A 24762-nucleotide genomic window follows, 5' to 3' on the forward strand; every position below is an offset into this window, starting at 1 on the left:
AATATTATATAATATTATATATATTATAATATATATAAAAATATATAAATATAATTATATAAAAATAAATTATATAATAAAAGATATTAATGAAAAAAAAAACTTTCAGTAGTATATATTGAAAGCTATATATACAGATGTTATTAATTTATTATATATTGAAATATCTTTCAAGATATTATTATATTAATATATTGAATTATCTATCAAGATATTATTAATATATTAAATTGTCTATCAACAAATATTACACAACTGTATGCGCTGTAGAAATTGTCATTGTCAAGTGTTGGATAAAGTCGATAACATAATAGCTTAAGGTCTAACGTAATTATTCCATTTAATTCGACACTTGACGATGACGACTGCTACTACAAATACAATTGTGTTAGTAACATATGGATAGATAGCATTCAATGTATTAATAATGTCTGTATATGCAGTTTTCAATGTGTAATATTGAAAATTTTTCATTAATATCATTATTAATTATCATAATTTATCAATATTATCATTAATATTTTTGAACACTAATAAATTTCAGAAACTAAAATTTTATATTAGAATTCTCCCCTCTCTTCTCTTTCCTCCAAATATCGTGTTGATTCGCCATTATATGAAAGTTTATTTTTTGGATTTCTATGGAACTTTTTTTCTTATTCATAGATGACCTTTGAGCTATGTGCAAAAAACTTTCGTTACTATATACTGAATTCTGCCTATATTTGTAAATCCATGAACATATATATATCAATATGTGACCGTTATTTAAAAATGATTATAAGTTAATATATAACTAAACATGTATAATGGGTGAAAACGGGTTTGTCGGAAATCTATTTTCTTATAGATTTTTCTTATAGAAAGAATCTTTTTTAAGATTTTCTTTGTATTCATACATATATATATATATATATATAAAACAAAACAAAAACAAAATATACAATTGTAAGTAAATAAATAATTATAAAATATTCGAAATTAATATATTTTAGATCAACTTAGAATTATAATATGATAATTTTTGATTAGATTAATTAATTAATTTTATTAAATGTATAGATTTGAGATGTTTCTTTTCTTTAATGGACTAATATGTAATATTAGACTTGATGTAATTAATAATTATTTGACTAAATTGATTAATAATATCAAGTTTTGTATTCGATATCTTTCTAATTATAAATATATATATATTTTTTTTTTTAAAGTGTAATGTGTATGTGAAGATGTATACAACAATAAAATAATAGAATTGTTTAATTCTGTATTGTATTGTTCTATGTATTCTATATATTCTATTTTTCTAGTGCTTTTGAATTTTCACTTTTTTTTTGTTCAGCTTTCGTTTCTTTATATTCTTTCTTTTGATATTTCTATATAATTTCTATTGTCTATCTAAGAAAATTATTCTCCTATTATTGTTAAAATTCTTTCAGGATTCTTTACCTCTCAATAAGCTTGCTTCTAGATGTAGATATGAAAATTTTTCTAAGTTTCAATTTCAATATGCTGAAACGTATCTTTGAAAAGTTTTGATATAATACTAATATTTCTAATATTTTTCAAGTGATATTATCCACAAAAGTAATAGGAAAGGAAAACATTCACATAATACTTATTTAATAAGTAGAAGTTATTCTGAAGAAAGTGACTAATCATTATTCATTAATCAGAAGATAAATGTCAAAGCATATATATATAATAATAGATAATTAATTAGATAATAAATATCAGTTTTAAAAAATAATGATCAGTTTTAAAAATTACGTTATTTGTAAAAATTGGAAAAATGAATTCTTTGTGATAGATATTTCATTCTTATATGAATTGTAAAATGAGAATTTGAAAAAATATTATAGTTGATATTGACCAAATGCTAATATTTGCATATTTGATTTAACTATTGATTTATTCTTATTTTTCGATAAGAATCTTTCAATTTCAAATTTTTATTAATTATCGCAGATATAATTATATATTTAAAAAAATAATTTTTTAATTCAATAATAATTTAACAAATAATAATTTTAATTTTGATCTTTTATATGATTAATAAAAAATTGTCATAATTGTCATTATTTATATAATTTGTAATTATATATATATATATATATAATTTTAAAGTAGCAGAAGCAAAAATCTCAAATAATAATCTTTTTTATATTTTAAAAAAATGTAAAAATCTGAATTTAGAAAGAATAAAAAAGTAATTATAATTTTTTTTCTTTTGCTATTTCTATCATTTTTAGAACCTAAATAGTCAAAAATTGGTCACGTAAACAATAATGAAAATTTTTACAATGTATATTTAAAAAATCGATTAAAAATGTTAACGTTGAATATAAAAATAGGAAATAACAATAACATAATTTTTGGATTAAAAAAAAATTAATTTAGATACATAAAAAAAAATAAAAGAAAATAAGAAAGAAGTGTTGTAATGATATATAAAAAGATTAATATAAAATATTTAAAAGCAGAATTACAAAGACATCAAAAAAAAATATTCGTAAAAAAAAACAATAATGTGAGAAATAAAAAAAAACGAATTGCGTCAATAAAAAAAAACAATAATACAAATGTTTCAAAAAGAATTTTCTAAAACAATAAAAAACATAGCATTATGAAAAGAAATATTAAAAAGAGGGTTATAAAAACTAATCATACAATTTCTTATTTAAGCCATTATGAATATTTTGAGAAATAATAGAATTGGACCGAATTTCTTAAATTATTCAAATAAAAAAAAATTTAGAAATTTAAAAGAATTATTTAAATTGACCGAAAAATCTCAAAGACCTATTTTTTTGTTAAAAAAACTAGTTAAAGGAATGGAAATCTTCCGATTCCATTTGTATCATATTGATTGACCTCGATATTTGAAAAATCCGTTTATCCAAGTGCAGTTTATTCAATTTCTTTTTTTTTATTTATTTATTTATTTATTTTTTTTTTTTTTATTTTGATGGATTTCAATTTCCATTGAAAACCTAGTCCCGACATAAGGAGATCAAGCAAGTTCTTGAAAAACTTTCAAAGGATATCCCTGGAAATATTAAATGGGAAAAACTTTGAGATTCAATACTTCATAACCTCTGGAAATTTTTGTGAATACACGATATGCTACGATAATGTAAGCCCTTAAGAGTTTTGTAAGCTTCATTTCGTTTATTCAAAAAGAACTTTGAAAGATAGATATTTATGATTTCGTATTTTTCTATCAAAAAGTTTTAATAGCAGTGGAAGTATATAATATAAGTATAATATTATATATATATTATATATTATATATTATATATTATATATATATAACTTCACATCTATTATATATATATATATTTATATTTTTTATTTATTTATTTAATTCTCATTTTTTTATCTTGAATGATGTTCTATTATTATTTATTTAATAATACAAAAAATTAAAATTTCATACAAAATGCAAATTTAAAAATTCTGTATTTATATAGGTATATAGGTATATAAAAGGTATTGTATATAGGTATATAAAAAATTTATATATTTATTATAATTTAATAATAATAATAGTTTAATAATAAGAAAAAATATAACAACAACAATAGAATACATACAATATGGCATATTCTTTATAACTCAATTTAAATGCTATTATTTTAATGGTACCATTTAATAGTATGAATATACGTGCTCTTTCGCAAAGTGGAAATAGAAGAATATGTTGACTAATTAATGTAAATGTACATTAGAAAATTTTATACAATCTATTCCGTTGATCCAATATTATATTACTACTCTTTCCATTGATTCTATCGATTGATATGTCTTGAATAATTAGATATCGAAATTTTTTATGTGGAGAAAAAAATTATCTTTATACATAATCTTAAAATTAACTACTTCATTCTAATTAAACGATCATTCTGCAACATTTTTTTTCCAAATTTAGTTAAATTATTATAGAATATTTTCAACTTTAAGTGTCAAACAGAAATTTAACATTCTAGTGTTAAATTTAATATTCTAGTGACATAAATTGTTCTAAATTATAGAAAAATTTATTTAAAAATTATTCAATTATTTAATAAATTTTCAACATAAATAATTTCAATATATTTCAATGAATTTTTAAAATAATACTTTGTTGTACAATGTAGTATAACAAAGAATTTAAAAACTTCAGATATTATTGCATAAAAATTTAATCAAATTAAAAATTATTTAATTATAAATTTTTTTATAAATAATTATAAATAATTTATAAAATCATAAATAATTTCAATATAGTTTCAATATAGTATGTATTTAAAATAATATATTTCCTATAGTTTAAATGAATAACAATACAATAATAATATAATAATCTTTAAAATTAATACAATATTTTTTAAAAATATTAATTTTAGAACCATTAAAAAAAAACAGTTTTAATTCAAATTTACAAACTTTGTCTAATAGAGAATTTTAGTTTTTCATAGAAACAACATTCGTTCGAAAATTATTTACGTATAAAACATAGCGGCTTCATATGTCCATAGGGGATTTAAATGGTCGATCCATCTATTTTGCTAGTAAGGGAATTTTAAAATAGCTTGAATATGCAAATGACAGGATAAAGTATGATCAAATGAATAATATATCTTTTTGTTTACATAATATATTGCAGAAATTTAATTGCACAATGATCTATCTAATAATAAATAATAATAAAATAATAATAAATTAATTTATAATCAATAAGATTAACAAAGATCAAAAAATAAAATAAAATTAATTCTTATACAAAAAATAAAATTAATTCTTATAAATTTATAGATATATCTATAGAATTTTATAGAATCTTAAAAATCAGTTATGTTTTTTTTCAGAATTCAGAAATTTACAAATTTATTAATTTATTAGGAAACTCTAATTATGCATGGTGAATAATTAGAAAATTAGATATTTGATACTTGACAGAGGAGATTATTTTTATATATCTACGAATAATGTTTTTTATATAACTTTACGGAAATGTCTTGCATATTTGTAAAAAAAATATATCGCATGTTGTTTTAAAATAATAAATCTAATAGATGTAATTTATTACAGAAATTAAATTATTCTTGATATAAAATAAATTTCCATAATTTAAAAAAATTACTTTCGAAATATTTTAAATACTTAAATTTTATTACATTTCATAAAACTATAAAATCTGCAATAGACAAAAGAAGAAACAATATAAATAATAAAAAAAGTAGAAAAAATAAATTATTAAGCAAATTCTAGAATTTTTTTTCATAACTATAATTAATGTGCGAAATATCTTTGTCTAAATTCAAATAAAAATAAACCGAATTACTCACTTGAAAATATAAAAGGATTAAAAAATTTGCTCCTTCATCTCTTAAATAGAGAGCACTGTTTCCGAATATCGATCCGTTAACTGGACTGGCAGCTAATCACATCCTTCTCCATTAAATTGGAAAAAGCTTTTTACTCGACTTCCACCCGACATCCATCTTATTTTCCTCTTCGACGTTTAGTTTAACGCCAGACGGTGTTCGTGCCTTCCGAGAAAATCATTGGAACACGTCAGAAATCACATTTGCAAATACTATTTCGTATTCATGCTTAGAAATTTGATTTTATTTTTCTACGATACTTTCTCGCGCTAGACTTTATCGAGAAAAAGAAATGGAAAAAACAATTCACTTCAAGAAATTTTTCTTGTTCAAAAATGTTTCTTGTTCAAACAATAAAATGGATTTTCATATGTAAACACCCATTTCTTATCGATATTTTTCCTTTCATTTGATCAAAGACTTTTTAACATTTTTGCTTTCGGAGCAAATAATTTTAGCTTTGTGAAAATAATCATATAAAATCATGTGAGGGCACTGATGGAGATTCATAAAGCTTAATAAAACATCAAATATGAAACTACGAGAGGTTGAAAATTATTCATAATATCAAAAACATTAAATTAAATATTTTGTTAAAAATATATAAGTAGATTTCACTTTGCACTTTCTCTTTGATGAATAATTATGATAAAATTTCGATAAGTGCAGTTTTAATAATGAAAAAAAAAAAAGATATAAATATTTTATTTGAATAAAATATTGAATGACTATATTATATTTAAGCTGACTTCAAAATAACATGAAAGAAATAAATAATACTCATAAATTGATAAAATTTTTATCATTGATTAATTTTTAATTAAATATATTAAAAATCAGTATCAGTTATATATAAATTTATGTGCAGAAAGATTAGTTTGAAATTAAGTTGAATTCTAAATATTATGAAATCATAAATTATAAATCTTATATATATAAACTCTATACAAGAAATTATAAATCTTTTCATAAAACAAATTAAATTAAATTAAAAAAATGACGATTAGAAATTTTGCATTTCGTATTTTAATAATTGAAACAAATGTCTCTTACTCAAAAAATTTAATATTAATCAAAAAAAGTAACGTTACAAATAGCATATTCATTATAAATATAATATTCATTATAAATATTGTTAATAAAAATGTTAGTTTGACTAAAGTTAAAATTATTTCAATTATTAGCAGAAATTTTTCCGTTTCACACTAATTTAATACGGCTTTAAACTTTTAAACTTTTCTTGTTAGTTACAAATTAAGCAAAATAAAAATGAACAATTAAAAAAATAATTTAGATTTTAAAATTAAGTAATTCGTTAATTTTATAAATCTTGATATTCATTTTATAATCATTCAATTTTATAAATCATTGATATCATTTTCAAGCAACTATCGAAATTCTGGATAAAAAATTCTAAAAAAAGAAAAAGCAATTTAATTTATCTTTTATCTATATAATTCCATCAAAAAAATTTTTTTTTTACATTCAAAACTTTCATTCATTGCTATAATTGAGAAACAATTCGTAATCGAGGATCTTCATAATTCAATTTATCGAACAATGGATGTAATGAATAATTTAAGATCTTTAAAAACAGAAATGAAGCCTGACTATCTTGGAAGAATCGATTAGAACCCAGTTCAGATCTTCATGCTAAATAAATTAAACGTTATTTAAATAGTTTGTTTCGGTAGATTTCGTGTTAAGAAAAGAAACGCTTGTGAAATAATAATATAAATGTCTGGAAGTGATGAACCTTTTAATCAGCATTATCACTTGTTTTCTGGCAAATTAGTCTTTTTTTGAATCCAAATTAAACAACGGATCGTTGAACCTAGATCATTAGCCTTCAGATTATTTATTCCGTCGTGCATGTGAGAACGTTTCATTGGGCCGTTTCATTGTTTTGGCTGACAACCAAAATTTCAACTCCATCGGTACATGTATAAGAACGTTAACTTGCAGAGTTAAATATATTCATGAAAAGAAGAATTTATTTAAAGGCAAAAACAAACACAAAAATTGGTATACAAAAATGATTGTTTATTAAGTTATAAGCAATTTAAATTCAGCTTAGATCATGCAAAACGAGAATAGAATATGCAGATGGCGCAGTGTAACAGAGACATAATAGTCTCATTCTATTTCTGTCTCGCTTTGTTTAATACAAACTTATTTAATTTTATTTAATTTAATTAACTTATTATAATAATTTTTTAATAATTAATTTAATAAATAAACTAATATTTTGATACCAACATTTATATTTTTGCCTTTTAAAATCGATGCTTCAAAGATATCTAACATAATATATCGTTATATAATCAACAATAATAAATTTTATATAGATCTGGTCCTAAGAAATCATAACTAAAATCTTTGATAATAGTTCATTAAAATCTATATCCTGTATATGAATTTTTTATATTAAATTATTAAAATATTCTTTTAAATATTGTGGAATATTTATTATTATAAAGATAATATTTATTGAATATAATTTATAAAATCTAAGTATTTTGTTATTTTTTATTAAAATATATATATATATATTTATTTATTTATTTATTGAAAAATTAACATTATTTAAATCAATATTATATATTATATGTACATTATAAATATATATATATAATATATATCCATCTTAATTTATGCGATTTCCTCCGTTTACGTTTTTTTATATACTATTTTAATTTATACAGTTTTACATAGTTCTTTCTTTTCCTCTTCCACTATTGGTGGTTAATCTTTGAGAAAAAAAAAGAGAAATAATAGTTTAACTTAGTATAATATCAAGAATTAATATTAATATAATTAACATAATTATCATCGGAACATTTAAAAATTGTTGCGCTATGGTTAGTAACTATTGAAACTAATAAACTACACCATTGGATCACTATACCAGATAAGAATAAATTGTATAAATTGTATAAATATATCACACCAATTGCATTATAATTTATTTGCGCATTACATCACTAACAAAAATTTTTTAATTTTAATTAATTGTTTTAATCAATTGTTTATGAAAATATATGAAATAATATATATCGTTAACATTTTTTAATAATTTTTTTTTCTTTTTATTTTTTTTTTTTTGCGTAGATATATTTATACAAAATAAAATATATACAAATAAATAATATTTTTATAAAAAATTTATAAAAAATAATTTTTTTATTAAAAAAAAGTTATATTGAAAATAGTTGAAAAATATAATTTAAAATAATATTTCAATATTCAATGTGTTTATTAAAATAAAAAAAAAAATTAAAAGTAAATATAAAATATAATTTTCATAAATAAAATTCAAAATTAATTGTTAGAATTCGATAAATCGGAAAATAGAAATTCATCTACCCATTTTCGGTCGATCAGTTCAGCAATTGCCTATTTGACTCAATCTTCTATGTATTTGTTGTACGTATATATTCTATATGTACAGTCCTATTTAAAAGTTCAGAGCATTTTTCATTGTATGAATAAAATATTTATCTATATAAGAAAATTATTTATTAATAATAATTTCAAGAATAATATTATAAATAGGAAATTATGTAAACAAAATAATTAATTAAACAACTTAATAATAATTAAAGAAACAATTAAATAATTTAATGAGTAGTTAAAAAATTAAATTACATATAATTTTAACTGGAAACTTAAAAAAAGACTAATTTAAGGAAACGAAATAAAACATTTATTTATTTTAAAATTTTTATATGCTTCAAACTTTTGAACAAATCTGTACAAAGTCTCTTCTATCTATTTGATGACATTTAAAAATGGAATTTTCGCTGACAGATTTCCGTTGATATTCAAATTTGAAATTGATATTCAATCAACTGATATTCAAACAGTGAATATCGAACTTCGAAAATCACAAACTTTCCAATCATGTTCATCGTTGGATGATATTACTATTATAAGATTGTGCCGAACAACACACTTTGCGAAGCAATAATATCTTCAACCAATTTCAAATGCAAACGAGAATATCCATTGGGAAAATAGAATGATTCTTTTGAATTACTGAATAATTTCTAATTTCTATCTCTGAACTTTACCGCAATGATAATCAAATTTGATAAATTTGATGTTTCTTGAAAATGTATATAAAAAATGTATATAAAAAATAGCCTTGATGAGAGTAAAAAAAGAACTCTACTCGAAAAAAAAGAAAAATCTCGATCGAACTGTTTAAAATTTTATACCGGCCAATGGAAAGAACGAAGAAAACATTGAAGTAAAAATAACTTTGAAAAACACCGCAGTGGAATCGATTGAACGAAATGAATAAATGTTGAGCGAAAATTGCGAAGAACGTTTAAACGGAAGATAAAAAGAAAAATTAAACGAGATTGTCGAAGAAAGATTGGATACGACTGTTTAAGTAAGAGGACACGTTTGACGCTGAACAAATATAAGTCTAGCTTTTTAAATCTCTCTGAGGATTAATTTAATAGGCAGTCGGAAAGCGACGTTTATGCAAGATTACGAGATAAAATTCTTTAAACAAAATTGCTCCGTCCTAAAATAATTATATTTTGCAGTTAAAAGATAGTATATTTTTAGACAACCATGTTATTTCGATGAGAATTTTTCATACAAAAAATATATAAACATATATAGATCTGTAATTCATGGTACAAATGAATTTTAAAAAATTCTGTCTTTTAAGATTCAGAATAAAACGAAAATATAGAATTTTTTCATTTTCGAGAAAATCAAGTTTCTCGAAAATCAAAATTTATTAAATATAAGTGAAATTAATTAATTCTTAATTAAACACAAGTGAATCAATAGATAATTCTCTATATATAAAAATAAATAAAAAATGTAGAATAAAATTGAATTCTTATTTTTAAAAAAATCGAAATTGAATGTATAGTTAAAGAATAAGTTAAATAAATATAATTGATAAATTTTCAAATTTAATTTTCTTTAGACTATCTATATTCTTTAAAACTAAGAATATTTAAATAAAAGAAATTTTTTATTTATTTTCATATGTAGAATAAGCTGCTTCTAGCAGTTCATTTATATGCTATATCTTATATGTAAAATTTTATATTATATTTGAAAATTTTTTAAATCTAATTACTTAAAAATGAAGTTTCTCATGCAATTTCTTTATTTTTGATTTTTATCGTATTTCAACTCATAAAATTTCTTCAACCTCATTTAATCATAAATTACAAATCACTTATATTTTTAAAGATAATTTAATAAAATTATTATGTTCTTTTTTTTTATAGCTTATAATGTTCTCAAAGACTACTTACCTAGATTATTAGGATTTATCTTTTTAATTAGATTTTTATTATTTTAATTTCACATTTGATTTTTGATCAACAACAAAACAAAATTGAAACAAAAGATCACATATAATTATAAATGAAATTTATTAACTTGAAATTAAAATTTCTCTTTATAATAATAGAAAAATAATTTAAAAAAACATATTATAAATGATGTAAATATTAATTATGATCAAATTATATATTAATTTTTTAATTTTAAAGAAGATTTGACAATATCTATACAATCTATATAATATATCTATCTATACAAAAATAGGATAATTTTCGTTGAATGCAATAAATATTTATAAATCCATAGGAATGGAATTTTGCTTTATTTTTTCCTTTATTCATAAGCATATTAAAATTGAAAAAATTGACCATTGTCATATTATAATAAATGGAAAAATTCTATGAAAGATTAACGAGGATCATAAATCATTCGTTATAAATATTCCAGAATTTCATAAATATTTCTAGAATTTAAACACGAGTCTTATTCTAGATATTCTTTGATCTTTATTATTTAAGAATGTTTAATCATTTTCTTACCTATTTTATATTTTTTTATTTTATTTTTTCTTAGCTATTTTTTCTTGGAATTTTTTAATATCTTATTTTTATTCAGAGAATTCTATAGAAAATTTTATCGATCGATAAAAAATTCCAATACTATTCCAATATTTAATATTGATATCCATTCCAACTGTAATGAAATTTTTAAAAAAATATTTAACTTACATATATATTTTTTATCGATAACCATCTGTATTTAAAAGATGAGAACTTCAAATATATTAAAATAAAACATACTTTTTTCAATGTTACGGATATTATTTGATCTATTATTCAAATTATTGTTTTAAAATATTCATTTGCTTAAATAGATCATCTTTGTGTGATTTATATATTTTTTATTGTTTATTATATTTTTTTCTATCGCTTTTCTATCATGCGACATAATATAAAAAATCAAAAAGATATTTCTTTTTGCTTTTTCTTTGAATTTAAAGTTTCAATTCTAAAGAAACATTCATCTTCATGAAAAATAACATCAATCTTCATGAAAAAAATAACAAAAACCTCGCTTGCAGCAACTATAAAACCTAAAGATATAAAGTCTTTAAGAAATATTTTGCGCTTTATAATAATAAATAATAAGAGAAAAAAGAGATTCTTGAATGTTGAAATGTTATTAAAGTTTGTTCAAATAGTTCGCCGCAAGATAGCGAGTTTTAATTGTATTTTCACACGAATTTTCTCAAATACAAAAATTTTAACAGGGATTTAGATGAGGTTTAATAACGATATTATATAATGAAACGAAATGGAATTTGATCATTTTAAGATATCTAAAGAAGATTTCGCTCAGAAATTCTAGAAGTCTTCAAAGAAGGATCCTCAAGGACATATTTGCTAAACCTGGCTAAGATCAAGACCGTTCCATACTTCTATAGACGTATATTCGCTTAATTTTCGGTAACTTTCCTATCTAAAGTGAAGTAACGATAGGCCAAACAATATATAATTTTATCCGGCCATTAGACAAATTCATGAATATATTCAAGGAATAGCGTTAGAAATTATACAAAATTAAACGTAATTTCAACCAACGAAAATCAATTGTGAAACATAGAAATAAAATAGAATTCAATGAATCTTTTTTGTTGAAGGTAATTGATAAAAAGTTATAGAGTTGAAATAGTGCAGATTTACAAAGATCATAAAATTTTCAAAGAAAATCAAGATTGATATATGATGTATCATAGGGAAACTTTATATTTTTTATTCGTTGTCACTCTATTTTTTAAAACTAATAAAAGAGAATTTTATCGATTCGATGTCAGTGTATTTTAAAAATAATTATGAATTTATACTTTTATAAATATAAAATAATACTATATTTAAATATTATAAGAATTATTTATTTTGGTTATTTTATACATTTTGGCATATTTTGTATATTGCACATTTAAATATATTTGAATCTATAAACGTATGCAGTTTATTTGTAGTATAAATGATGTAAATTAAATAGAGATGTAAATTAAATATTCTGGAAAATTTTAAAATAACTTTTAGAATAATTCAACTTTTAATAAAATACATATTTAAAATTTTATAACATATAAATAGATTTATTATGAAAATTATTTTTCAGAGCATGTAATCACAGATAATGAAAATCTATTAAAAACTGTATTTAAAGGAATTCAATATATGTATAATTATTAAATAAAATTAGATTAAAATTATAAAATTATTAGATTTAATATTAATATTATTTTTTTACATGTAAACGATGAAAATCCGATCAATAGTGATTTTACTATGGTAAAAAATGAAAATGTTTCGAATTTCCACTTGTTTCCAACAAAATTATTATCATTTTCATTTTAATACTTTTTACCGTTTTTTTATAAAGTTTTTATCTATTTAATTTACTTCACAATTTATAAAAATGAAACATTTAAATATTTAGATTAGTATAAAATATGCCAAAATTCTTAAATTTGTCTAGTGAACAATTACATTAATAATTTGTGTATATTTGTCTAATTAATCGCCAATTTCTTATTATTACCATTACGATATATTTTTGACTTTACTTTCTATCTTCTATTTTCTCTTATACTAGATATAAGAAGTTAAGCGTTTACTTTATGTTTATCTTAAAATGGATAACGTTAAAGAGATACGCAGTGCAGTAACATTTCTAGCGTACCATCTCGTTGGAAATAACGACACCATTTCTAGAATACCAATTTCTATATATTCAATGTTTTCAAATGAATACATATTCATTTGAAAAAGAAGCAAAATATAAATTTAAACTAAAGTTCAAATGTGAAAAGATATATAATCTCAAGAAATTCGAAGAAAGTTTTCCTTTTTCTTCAAATCTTTTATTTTGAAGCACATTCCATCGACATCGTGACTTACGCCTAGAAATGGAAAACTTATTGTTGCATTCGGTGTATTTCGTCAAAAATATGTCCTGCCAACTATGCACGTCCAATCGTGACCCGATCCTGGCCAAACTCCAGATTCGACATGACCCCGCATTGACCCCCTATTTTGGATACTTGCCAATCCCACGTTCGTTTGTGATGAAAATCCGTGTAAAATAAATTCCATTTGATTGCGAATATTCGGTAAACACCTGAGAAAATTTATATTCCATGAAGCCTAATGAAATTTGATATCAACGTTTTTTTAGCAGTAAGGAGTTGTTAGAATCAATCATTTATTAAAATGAGACTAATAAGTATGTGACTAGCCAAGATTTCGAATGTATGTGACTGAATATTATTTAATTAATAATCTTTAAGTTTTATCGATGAATTTTATTATAATCTTTATTTTTTAATTAATCAATCTATAAAAATTTTAACTAAATTTATCGTTTTTGAGCAATGAATAAATTTATTACGTTAAAAATAATTTACTACTATATTATCAACAACAGAATTTCGATAAAAAACAGTGATTGATTATTTAGATTAAATATTAAATATTAACAAATTTTATTTCAACAATGATATATCTCATTTGATCTGAATGAGATTATATAATGATTTGAGTTATATCTTTTCCTTGTTAAAGATAAAGACACCAGAATTATACAATTCTGTATAATTTTGAAACTGTTGAAACATGTATGAATGTAGTTGTAAAGAATATCCGGTGCATCCTGTATATAATCGAGAGCCAAAATTGATAGGAATTGAGAATTATCAGACAAAATGATTGAGACACTTCGAAATTGGTATAACGATTGGCACAGGATGCAATTACGATGTTCACTTATCGATCAATACGTCTCATCAGATGACGATTCGTAGGGTCACGATTTGCCAATTGTAGGACAAATGAAACAACGTTTCTAATGTTTACTCTTCTGACGTAAACACACGCTAATTTAACGCAAACAGGCAAAGGAACGAATACCAACCAAGAGAACTAAGGTTTCTATATTTATACACTGTATTTCTAATAGAATACTTACCTTTCAAGAAACTGTAAAACAGAAGATAAAAAAAACAGGAAAGAAAGAAAAGCAGAAACGTTCATGCAGTATGTATGAAAACATTGATAAAATGTCTCGTGGATATAACAAGTCTCCATGGTGATTAATTATGTTTATATATTAACTTCAATTTGTATATGTGTGTTTTAGGAGACGTGGTGCAAAAGATGGTGGCACTTTTCGCAGAGAAATCTTTCTACGACGAGGAGCTACTTCGCTCCGAATTTAAGTCCTATATTTGCGAAAGGAATGGAGAATATATGCACGAAGGAAAAAAAATCGAAATCAACGAAAGATGACAAAATGGAGAAACAATTGGTTTTAGATGAAACAAATGGCGGTAAGTTATTAGAGTTATAAGAATTTTCTGATAGAAATAAAATATTTTTATTTCAAAAATTTGAAATAAATTATTAAATCGGAACAATAATCTTTAGTATAAATGTGACTCGATGTTAAATGGCAAGAAATTAAAGAATAAATAATTTCTACATATTAATTTAATGATAAACTTTATATTGATTTATCAACCAATTATTATCTTTTAATGAAAATGAAATAATTGCATTTGAAGTTATTAAAGTCTCTATGATTTCGTTACTTGATCAATATTCATATTTCATTTAAAACATACTTTATTCAACATTTAGCTCAATAAAAGCTAATACGTAAATAGAATAAAGTGCTTAGGAAATATTTTCACTGATATTTTTATTTCGTAATCTTAAATCAATTTATAATAACAATTTAACGAATAGATTGATACAGAACTTTCTTAATTTCCTTATGTACATTTCCATCCTCCTGCAATTCTTCCATCAAATGAAACATAATTCTGTAAGATCATCGCCATTCTCGAATAATTATCGAAACTTTAATGCTTTATCAAATATTCAAATTGCTCGTTGCTAAGAAACCTCGAATGATAGCTGTACAATTCTCGTCGATTATTATCAAAACGACGAATAAAGTATTCTCAAACGAATTGATCGAGAGTTGTTACAAAGGTAAAGAAAATTCGAACGATTGAAGCAATATGCAGAATTCTTTTGAACTCTTCGTTTAAGAATACCAAAAGTATTCTCCTTTGGCAATGTTCCCTGTACCAAGATGGAATATATTACAAAAAAAAGAAAAAAAAAAAAGAAAAAACTAATTCCTTCAAGAAGTCTCCAAACGTTGGCTCTCCGTTCCATTCAAACTATCCTCGAGTACCTCAAACTCTTCGAACTCCATTTTACCGAAATCATCAGTTGCTCTCCAATTACTTTCATTCACCTGCCACCTAGTCAGAGCACTGCCAATGAATCGGCTAGCATAATCAGATTTAGCATCGTCTAGATTACCCAGCTTGAAGTCAGCCTTGAAACATTTCGTCTCTTTGCTTTCTTCCTTTTTAGGCTCCAAACCAATCACTACCGGGGGTTCTCTTTTGACTTCTGATTCTGTCACTCTACCGCTTTCACTTTTCACAGTTTTGGCTTCACCTTCTTGCTTGTCAAGCGTAGTAATCTCTATGCTGGGAGTCTCTGCTATCGTATATTGGCTCAGGTCAATCGTTTTCTCTCGAGTTCGTTGTTTCAGATGATTCTCCACCAATCGGCCTGTAAGCTCCAATCTGCTGTCACAGGAATTGCTCTTTACCAGGCGGAATTTTACATAATCATTCGAACTATTGACACACTTGAATCTGTTCTCAACCATCGGAGATATTAATGGCCCGTTGCTAGAGTTCACTACCTTACCACCATAATAAGTGACCGAGGTACCACATTCTCGGATCCTTTTAAGCACATCTTGGGATACGTAATGACTGGGTCCATTCGTGGACTCGCTGATCTCATCTTCGTGGCAATCCGCTTCCTCGTCCTCCGAAGAAATGCATTGCACTCCGCTTCCAGGATCGGTGTCAGGATAATCGCTAGACACTCCAGAGCTCACGCTACCAGCGTCCCAATTGTGATGATGATGGTGATGATTGTAACGATTCATTTTGTTTTTAGAGAAAGTCGAATCGCTCGGTGACGTGTGACCGCTTCTGGCCTCGAAACTTTGCGCCAGGATTCTGGTCTTCGACTCGCAACGAGGACTGTCCAACTCGTCTTTGCATTCCACCATGGATGCATTTGAGGAAGTGGATTTCTCCATATTCTCAAATAGTTTCGTAAGATCCTTCGCTCGGCTGGAACATCTGGAACGGACAGAATATTTGTTATTAAATATCTATATGTCTATCGAGGAAAATAATACAAAATTATATTAGCATGTTACGATGTAACATGGCAAAAGTTAAATTGAAATATACTGAAAGCAAGAGAAAATTAAAATGTTAGAAAAAGTTAAATAATTCAATGAAACTAATTTCTTTCTTAAGTTCTTAAGTTCTGCCAGTGACATGTTAGTATTTTTCTCATTAAAAAACGAAATTAAATTGAAAAGAAAATGGATGTTCTACCTGGTTCCCTCATCCACCTTTTCAGATATTTCATCAAAATGGCTATCGTCAATGGTACTTAAATCTTTCATGCTCGCACTCTTTCTACTCCTACAATCCCTGGAGAATCCAGAATTCGAGTTGTTTTTCAATTTCAATGTGTTCTCAAACATACGCCTGACATTTCTCACGGTGTCTGGATCCGGAAGTTCTTCATCAATGAGCTCGCGATTCACCCTAATAGGATGATAGAAGAAATGCTTTTTGATAGACGATTGTTTCGGACTTTTAGAATTGTCCCCATCCGCACTTTCACAGTTTCTCTCTCTATTCTCCACATCTGCTTTTTTCTGTATCGCCCCAGCTATCTTGCAGCTTGGCTCTGATTTGGCCTTTCCCATGACGGAGGACTTGCGTTCTATTGTTTCTGCACGCACCGGCTCAATGATCACCACGTTATTGTCCAACAATAACTCTTGGAAAGAATATTCTCGCAAATATTGCATCAATCCCTCGTACGTGACATCGCCACGAGTGCTGCTGTACATGTTTTTGCTGAACATATTTGATTTAACAATCTTGTAGCGCACATGATCGAATTCCTGCTCGTCGTCCAGGTGACATTCTATCGAATCCACGCAGCTCACCGATCTGGTCAAATTGCCGTGCATGCTTTTACTATCTTTCTCCTTCGACGACGTTCCTTTAGCCACGGACGCGTGATCCACGTCAATTCCATCGTCCACGGATCTCCTTCGTGTGTCGCTTCCGGACTCCGATCCTAATCCCAAATCTGAGCTTTCGGACCTCGCTTCGAAACCTAAAGTACCTTTTACCACGCTACACGCCTTCCCGATAATGTTCGACGTCTCTTTAACGATTCTCTCGAATCTACCTTCGCACTGTTTCCCTTTGGAGTCTTCTTTCTGAGTGCTCTTCTGCTCGAAAAAGTTTTTCGTGTTTTCTACGCTCGTATTTGCCTCGAGCTCCTCCTCATTTACGACCTGAAAGAGAAGGAATTATATTCGTTTCTTCGCGATACTTTATAACATTTCGTACGTAATTTCATATTTAGCTCTTTGATAATGATAAGAATAATTTTAATAACATTTTTTGATTGAATCTTTAATTTTTCAAAATCAATATTATATGTTATTAAGAAATATTAGATATTATTATTATATATTGTAATCTATTATATAGACAGATATAGAATTTATAGAATTTTGACAATTTATTTAATAGTTTGATCAAGCATAAGAAAATATAAAGAATTGAAAAATGGAGGATTGCTCACCTCTATACCGTTCAAAGTCCTATTAATATCTTCTTTTTCATTGGAATTTCTCTTATTTGTACAATCGTCTGATTTTTTCTCATTAACCTGAAACTTCATATTCTTCTGCCCATCCCTTATAACGGGATCGATCTGAGCAGGAAGACTCTTGTGTCGTCTCTTAGTCACGTCATTATCGATGACTTTTAATACCTGCGGCCTTCGCGACATGTCCTCTTGCTCTTCGTTATCGGAGATCCAAATCGATTTGTAATCTTCTGCCTCCTCGATCTTTTGATCGACCTCCTTCCTTTCGCAAGATTTTAGCTCGTCATCGAATCTGTGTTTATCTTCGTTAGTATTTGAGCACGTCGATCGTCGCTCTTCGTTTTGATGACAAGTAACAAAATCTCTATCGTCCTCGGAATCCTCTTGAACCTCAAGACACAATTTCTTTTTGATTCGTTCAGATGATATATTCTCTCTGGATTGGTGCAACAGATCTGAGTTTTTCTTTCGATACGAATAATTCTCTTGAATTTCTCGAGAATTGTTTTCTTCTTTAATACTAGTTTCTTTACATTTTTCCTCGTCAGTAACGTTACTCCTCGTAGAGGATCCCTCTTCTACGATTCGAGAATTTAAATATTCGAGAGATTTTAAACTCGAATTGTTTCTTTGGTCGAATTTGTTATTGCGCGCGTCTTTCTCGTCGAATTCTAAACGAACGTTTGATAATGGTAATAGATTCAAAACATCGAAATATTCTAACTCGCCATCGTCCTCGAAAAGAATGCTATCCAGACTCCGGTGTTCCTTTCGTTTACGTTTTACCTGAGAAAGAAAATAATATTGCGTGAAATATTGTGAAAGAACGCCTCGTATTGAGTACGTAAGTATACTATTGTTCTGAAATAAGCAACAATCGTCTAGCGAGCAACAAATATTAATTAACAATTTCTTTGTTTTTGAAACATATCAACAAAGTGATCCAAAAAAATGAATGAGAGACTGTTGAAAATGAAAAAAGCATAAATTTTTACATCTGTTCAAAATTATTTATTGCACAAGACATAATATTCTATTCTTTTCTAAAAAATAACATTGTTGCTTGGTCTATGGATTACTTATGATGTACTACTATTTCCAGCCCCTCGTTCATTCTTCGTTTATTCTCCCCTTCGAGAAGAAAGACAAGTATATAAATATAGTATACTGTTGAAAAGAATTCCCACGAAAGAAATGCGGGTCTGACTCAGAATGAGGGGAACCTATTTTCACATGGATTCTTTACTTTGTGTTATTTATCAATATGAACATATTTTAATTCGATTGCACAAGAGAGGGAATTTTCAATAGTTAAATAATATACAAATAATGTATAAATTGGACATATTTGTACATTAATATATATTGTATATGTCGAAATAATTAATAGTTTTAAAAATATTTCAATTTCCAACTTTAAGTGATTTATCGTATGATTTGATAAAAATAATTACGTTTTTTTGTTACAATACAATAAAATCCTTTTATTCACAATTTCAAATATTTAAGGAAAATTTTCTATTATTCCTATATGTCAAGACGTTAAACTCTCCAAAAACGTCCCAAAGGTTGGAATAATATCTTATAAAGAATCCCTCTTGCCTCTCTGTTATCCTATGAAACTTCTTTCTAGCATTGAACAGTAAGCAAATAGTCGATTTCAAATGATACATTTACTTATTTCGGAACAATATTATATTAATTATGATACCACGTTTACCATTACGTAATATACATATTGTAATATTATATAACATAAATTTTTACTTATTTTATAATATTTATGGGCTATTAATTTAATTAAAACTTACAATATAATGATATTGATATTTTATACGTATGATTTTTTAAATATCAAAAAAATTAAATTCTTTAAATATCAAAGCAATTACAGAATCTGAAAATGTTTGATTAAAAAGATTAAATCTTTATACCGAAATTTAAACGAAGTTTAACAAAATTGGACAACATAACTAACGATAAATATCTGATTTTAAAATATTGATAATCTATTATTTTTTTATAAGTTAAATGTATATATTTGTATAAAATTATTATTCGAATACTATTGAATTTGCCATATTTATCTATATGCAAATATTATAATTCGAACAAAATATCTTAAGTAAACAAAATATCTTCAATATTTCATATATTCTATTTAAAATTCCTATGATTCTGTGAATATCAACTCTTGTTATTCTTATCTCATAATCACATATCTCACGATAGATATTTTATTTGATTTTCGAGATAAATATAACGATTCTCGTTTCCAATACCATAAGAGATAAGACCTGAATTTATCACCCGAAATAATGATGCGAATTCTATAGATATATGTAACTAATGATACATGTATTTACTATTATCTGAATTTCATAGAGCAATTTATATTATCAACGAGAAGATTAATTAGAAAAATTTTGTTAAGCAAATAATTAATATATAATAATATAATAATGTTATATAATATTAAGATTAATTATTAAATATTAAGATTAATTAAAAATATAATTTTGAAATTTAATTAGAAGATTTATTTTTCTTAAACATTTAATTTACTTTCATCAATAAAATTAACAAATTTTTTCGCTAAAAAAATAATTATAAAAAAATCGAAATCTCGCTTATGGAAAACATATCTAACAAAGCATTAAACATTTCATTTTTCAAATTTTAAAAGAAATATATTATATATAGTATCATAAAAATATTGTCATAATGATTAAATGAGACATAAAACAAAAAAGTGAAGAATAAAAAAAAAAATAAATAAAAAATTTCATAAAATAATTTATATAAAAATTCTATATAAAAATTAAAAAAAAAAAATTCATTTTCCGAAAATAAACTCAGAATAAAATTCAAATTTCATTATTTCATTAATTAAATTATTTAAACGAATCTTATAAAAGATTTAACAAATAGTTAATATAAATAAAAGATTTACTTGAGTGTAGATACAATCGATGCTACGATTTCCCTCGATGGGCCAGCCGTCTTCCACAATATCCACTAAGCCGCTAACAGTGTCCAATGATTGTATACTGCGATAACGTCTCGGTGATTCGGGCCAGTCGAGGATGTTCAATCGGTCAGGATCAGTCCGATTACCTCGAGTGTAGTGCAAAGGATCTGGAAACGACTCAGACGGTATCGAGTGTAGACCGCAAGCAGATCGGGAATGATAAGATTTTGTTTCGTTAAATCGTTCGTAAGAATCCGAGAGATGCTGTTGACTCTTACACAGTCTGAAATATAAATATAAAGAAGGATCGAAATATAGGAATTGAAAAATAATCGAATTGGAACGAATAATTGTATTATTTACTTAGATCGTGCACAGTTATGATCAAGAATGTTATCTTAATGACACGAAAGTTGAAAAATTTGTATAATTTAAAAATCTTCTTTCGCGTTTCTATCTTTCATTTCGTGAATTAATAAATGAGAGATGATAAAATTTTTATTCATTAAAATGCGAGAATTATTAACCTTGAGTGAAAATGACGTCAATTTGTCGTATCTATCTTGAAACAAGAAAGTCTGTATTTTTTAGTTTATATAATTATTTTAATTTTAATCTTTATCACGTCAATTTTATCGTATCGTAATATTTTCATAGAAATATAAAATAATTATTTTATTAATGATAAAAATAAAATTTTTTCGATTTTCTTTAAGTTATTTTTATTCTCTTCAAATATATGTCAAGAATTTATATAAACATAAATAAATAATAAATATTCATGATTAGATTGCAATAAAAAGTAAAAATAAGTAATCAATAAAAAAAGAGAAATAATTCCTTGTAACAGTTTATGCAGACTTTCTTAATGCAAAGATATCTAAATATAGATAAAAAATATTACATGTTTTTTCGTAATAAATAAAATTTATTCACAAAATATTCAGTTGATATGAAATCTATTTAAAATAATTCATATCAGATGATAAAATATTTTAAATAATTACTACTTCCCATTATTTTATCCATAAAAATATAAAATATTCATGATCAAAATAAAAAATTTTTAAATAATTCATATTTCGTCAGATAATAAAATACTATAAATAATTCAATTGTTATGTATTTCACATAAAATCTTCACAATTCTCAAAACATTTATCCGAAATCGAACTATTCGCAGTATCATTTGATAATTGATCATTTGATATCATTTCCACGTCATCAGTTAAATCAGTTAAAGGTTAAAAGATTCGGAACGATTATAATTAATAATCATATTATTAATGTGGTTTAACGTATCAAATCGTCAACTATGAAAGAAGCAAAATACATCTTCGTCATACAATTTGATTTCGAAAATCATTCGAAACTGCAAACAAATTAAAATAATAATATTTTGAAAACATTCGAAATAACAGATAAATTAGAGATAATAACAGATAAATTAACAGATAAATAAATTAATTTATAATTAATTGAAATTAAATAATAAAATATTAAATATTCAGTTTACAAAATATACGATCCATTTAATTACAGATCCAGAGTTTGATATTAATATTGCGTTTTGATTAAACTGGCTATGAATTGGGATCGCGATTATTGAATATTTATAGTATTCACATCAATTTTTATTGAAAAAATAATAATCATTTGTTAAAATCCAAATTAATTGTTTTGAATATTTTTTAAATCGAAATCGAAAAAATTTTCCATTCGTTTAAAATTATTTAAGAATTTTTGGAATGTTTGAAATGTCACGTGATCGTAAAAATGCCTATTTATCATTTTTTATTATTATAATGACGATAGTTATCCAAACGAGCTCATCGTTTTATATAAAAGAAAATTAAAAAAGCATTCATTTCGATTCACCTGTCCTTCAAAGAATTTCGATCAATCAGCTTGGCTCGCGGGATCAATTGATGCCTCCTGGGCAAATCGAAGGTCGATTGCCCGAGTCTGAAATGATGCGTCCCACGATCGTGTCGAGATTCGTCCTCGGATATAACCGCAAGGCTCCTTGTCCGTTTCAAAAGCTTCCTGCGGTCCTGCGTGGACTGCGTCAAATTGGCCTCGTGTCGTCCCCCTTCTCTGTAATCAATCGAATTGAATTAAATCAATTTTTGGGAAGAGGCAATGATTTTTTTCATTCAATAATACGAGAAGAAAAATTTCAATTGAGTTGAACTTTAAATATAACGAAGTTCAATAATAAGTAAATTCAATTTATCAGATTTGCAGTCTGAAAATTGTAATTTAAATTTTGTATATTTTTATATTTTTATATAATATATTTTTTTCTCGTTTTAAAAATTTGTAGAATTCGTTAAAATTTAATTAATTTTTATTCAAATTTTATTTGTTGGGAAACGATGAAAATAACATGTATTCCACTCGTTTCGAAGATTCAATAATTATCTTAAATTATTTCAATTTATAATTTTGTCATCATAAAAACATCCATTCAATAAATTTTATCCATTATCTATATTATAATAAAATAAAAAATATATTATAATAAAAAAATAATGTGGATATATTATTTCCAAAAGTCTTATCAAGATATTTCTAATGAAATGAAATCTCATTTTTATTCGAATATTATAAACCCCCATGTATCAATAAATCTAATTATAACTAATATATTCTATTCATTCCAATTCTATTAACAATAACGTCATTATTACTCTATTCCTTAGATCATTAATCTAAACCATTAATTCTATTTTTCCATTCTTAACGATTATTATTCTTTCCTAAACATTTTAAATCCTCTTCACGATAAGATGAAATATATCATGTATATGTATGTAATACGTATATGTTATTTCGAGTTATTATTACAGAAAGCAGAAAATACTCCATTATAATCGTATATCTCATATATGTATTACTAGTCAGCATGTATATCAATCAATATCGTATATCAATAATGAATGGAACCATGTCGTCTTGAGCCCCTTTGTGTATACCCAAGATGTTAACACAAATGCTTGATATACTACCTCCTATGGATTTAATAATCCTTTCGTGGAAATCGCTAAAAGGTATAATACATGTAAAGGTATAAAGAGCATGAACAAACATCATGTAGAAGGTCGTACGTGAAAATTTCTCGTCTTAAATATAATAGAAGCGAATTAAATCGAATAACAAGCTTCTGTATTTATTTATTTAAATTTATAAATTATCTTGAAAAAAAATATCGTGTACAATGATATTTTTTACATTCATGCATGGATCACTTGTTCTTTTATTATTATATCGAACACGATTCTTTGTTCAGTCATGATCCGTACAAAAAATTCGCTCAAAGTAA

At 24.8% G+C, this 24762-nt stretch overlaps 2 protein-coding genes across 3 annotated transcripts in view; one reads left to right on the forward strand and one right to left on the reverse strand.

The window, feature by feature from the left end:
* LOC122717753 (calcium uniporter protein, mitochondrial) overlaps positions 1–24762 on the forward strand; it is an 89416-nt gene that overhangs the window by 30487 nt on the left and 34167 nt on the right. The window contains exon 2 of the mRNA XM_043942133.1: positions 14859–15048. Coding sequence (XP_043798068.1) covers positions 14859–15048 — 190 coding nt within the window. The remainder of the gene's footprint in view (positions 1–14858; positions 15049–24762) is intronic.
* The window catches only part of LOC122717751, a 32420-nt gene continuing 23060 nt past the window's right edge, over positions 15403–24762 (reverse strand). Inside the window, exons 3-8 of one of the 2 annotated variants that reach the window (XM_043942131.1) lie at positions 23316–23534; positions 21716–21720; positions 21420–21604; positions 18440–19252; positions 17164–18146; positions 15403–16899 (exon numbers count right to left, since the gene is read on the reverse strand). In XM_043942131.1, the coding sequence (XP_043798066.1) occupies positions 15870–16899; positions 17164–18146; positions 18440–19252; positions 21420–21604; positions 21716–21720; positions 23316–23534 (3235 nt within the window). In that variant the 3' untranslated portion in view covers positions 15403–15869. Of the gene's footprint in view, positions 16900–17163; positions 18147–18439; positions 19253–21419; positions 21721–23315; positions 23535–24762 lie in introns of both variants that reach the window. The other variant, XM_043942130.1, reaches the window with a different exon arrangement.

Source organism: Apis laboriosa, unplaced genomic scaffold (assembly GCF_014066325.1).
Source record: "Apis laboriosa isolate Shangri-la unplaced genomic scaffold, ASM1406632v1 scaffold58_cov148, whole genome shotgun sequence".
NCBI classification, from domain to species: Eukaryota; Metazoa; Arthropoda; class Insecta; order Hymenoptera; family Apidae; genus Apis; species Apis laboriosa.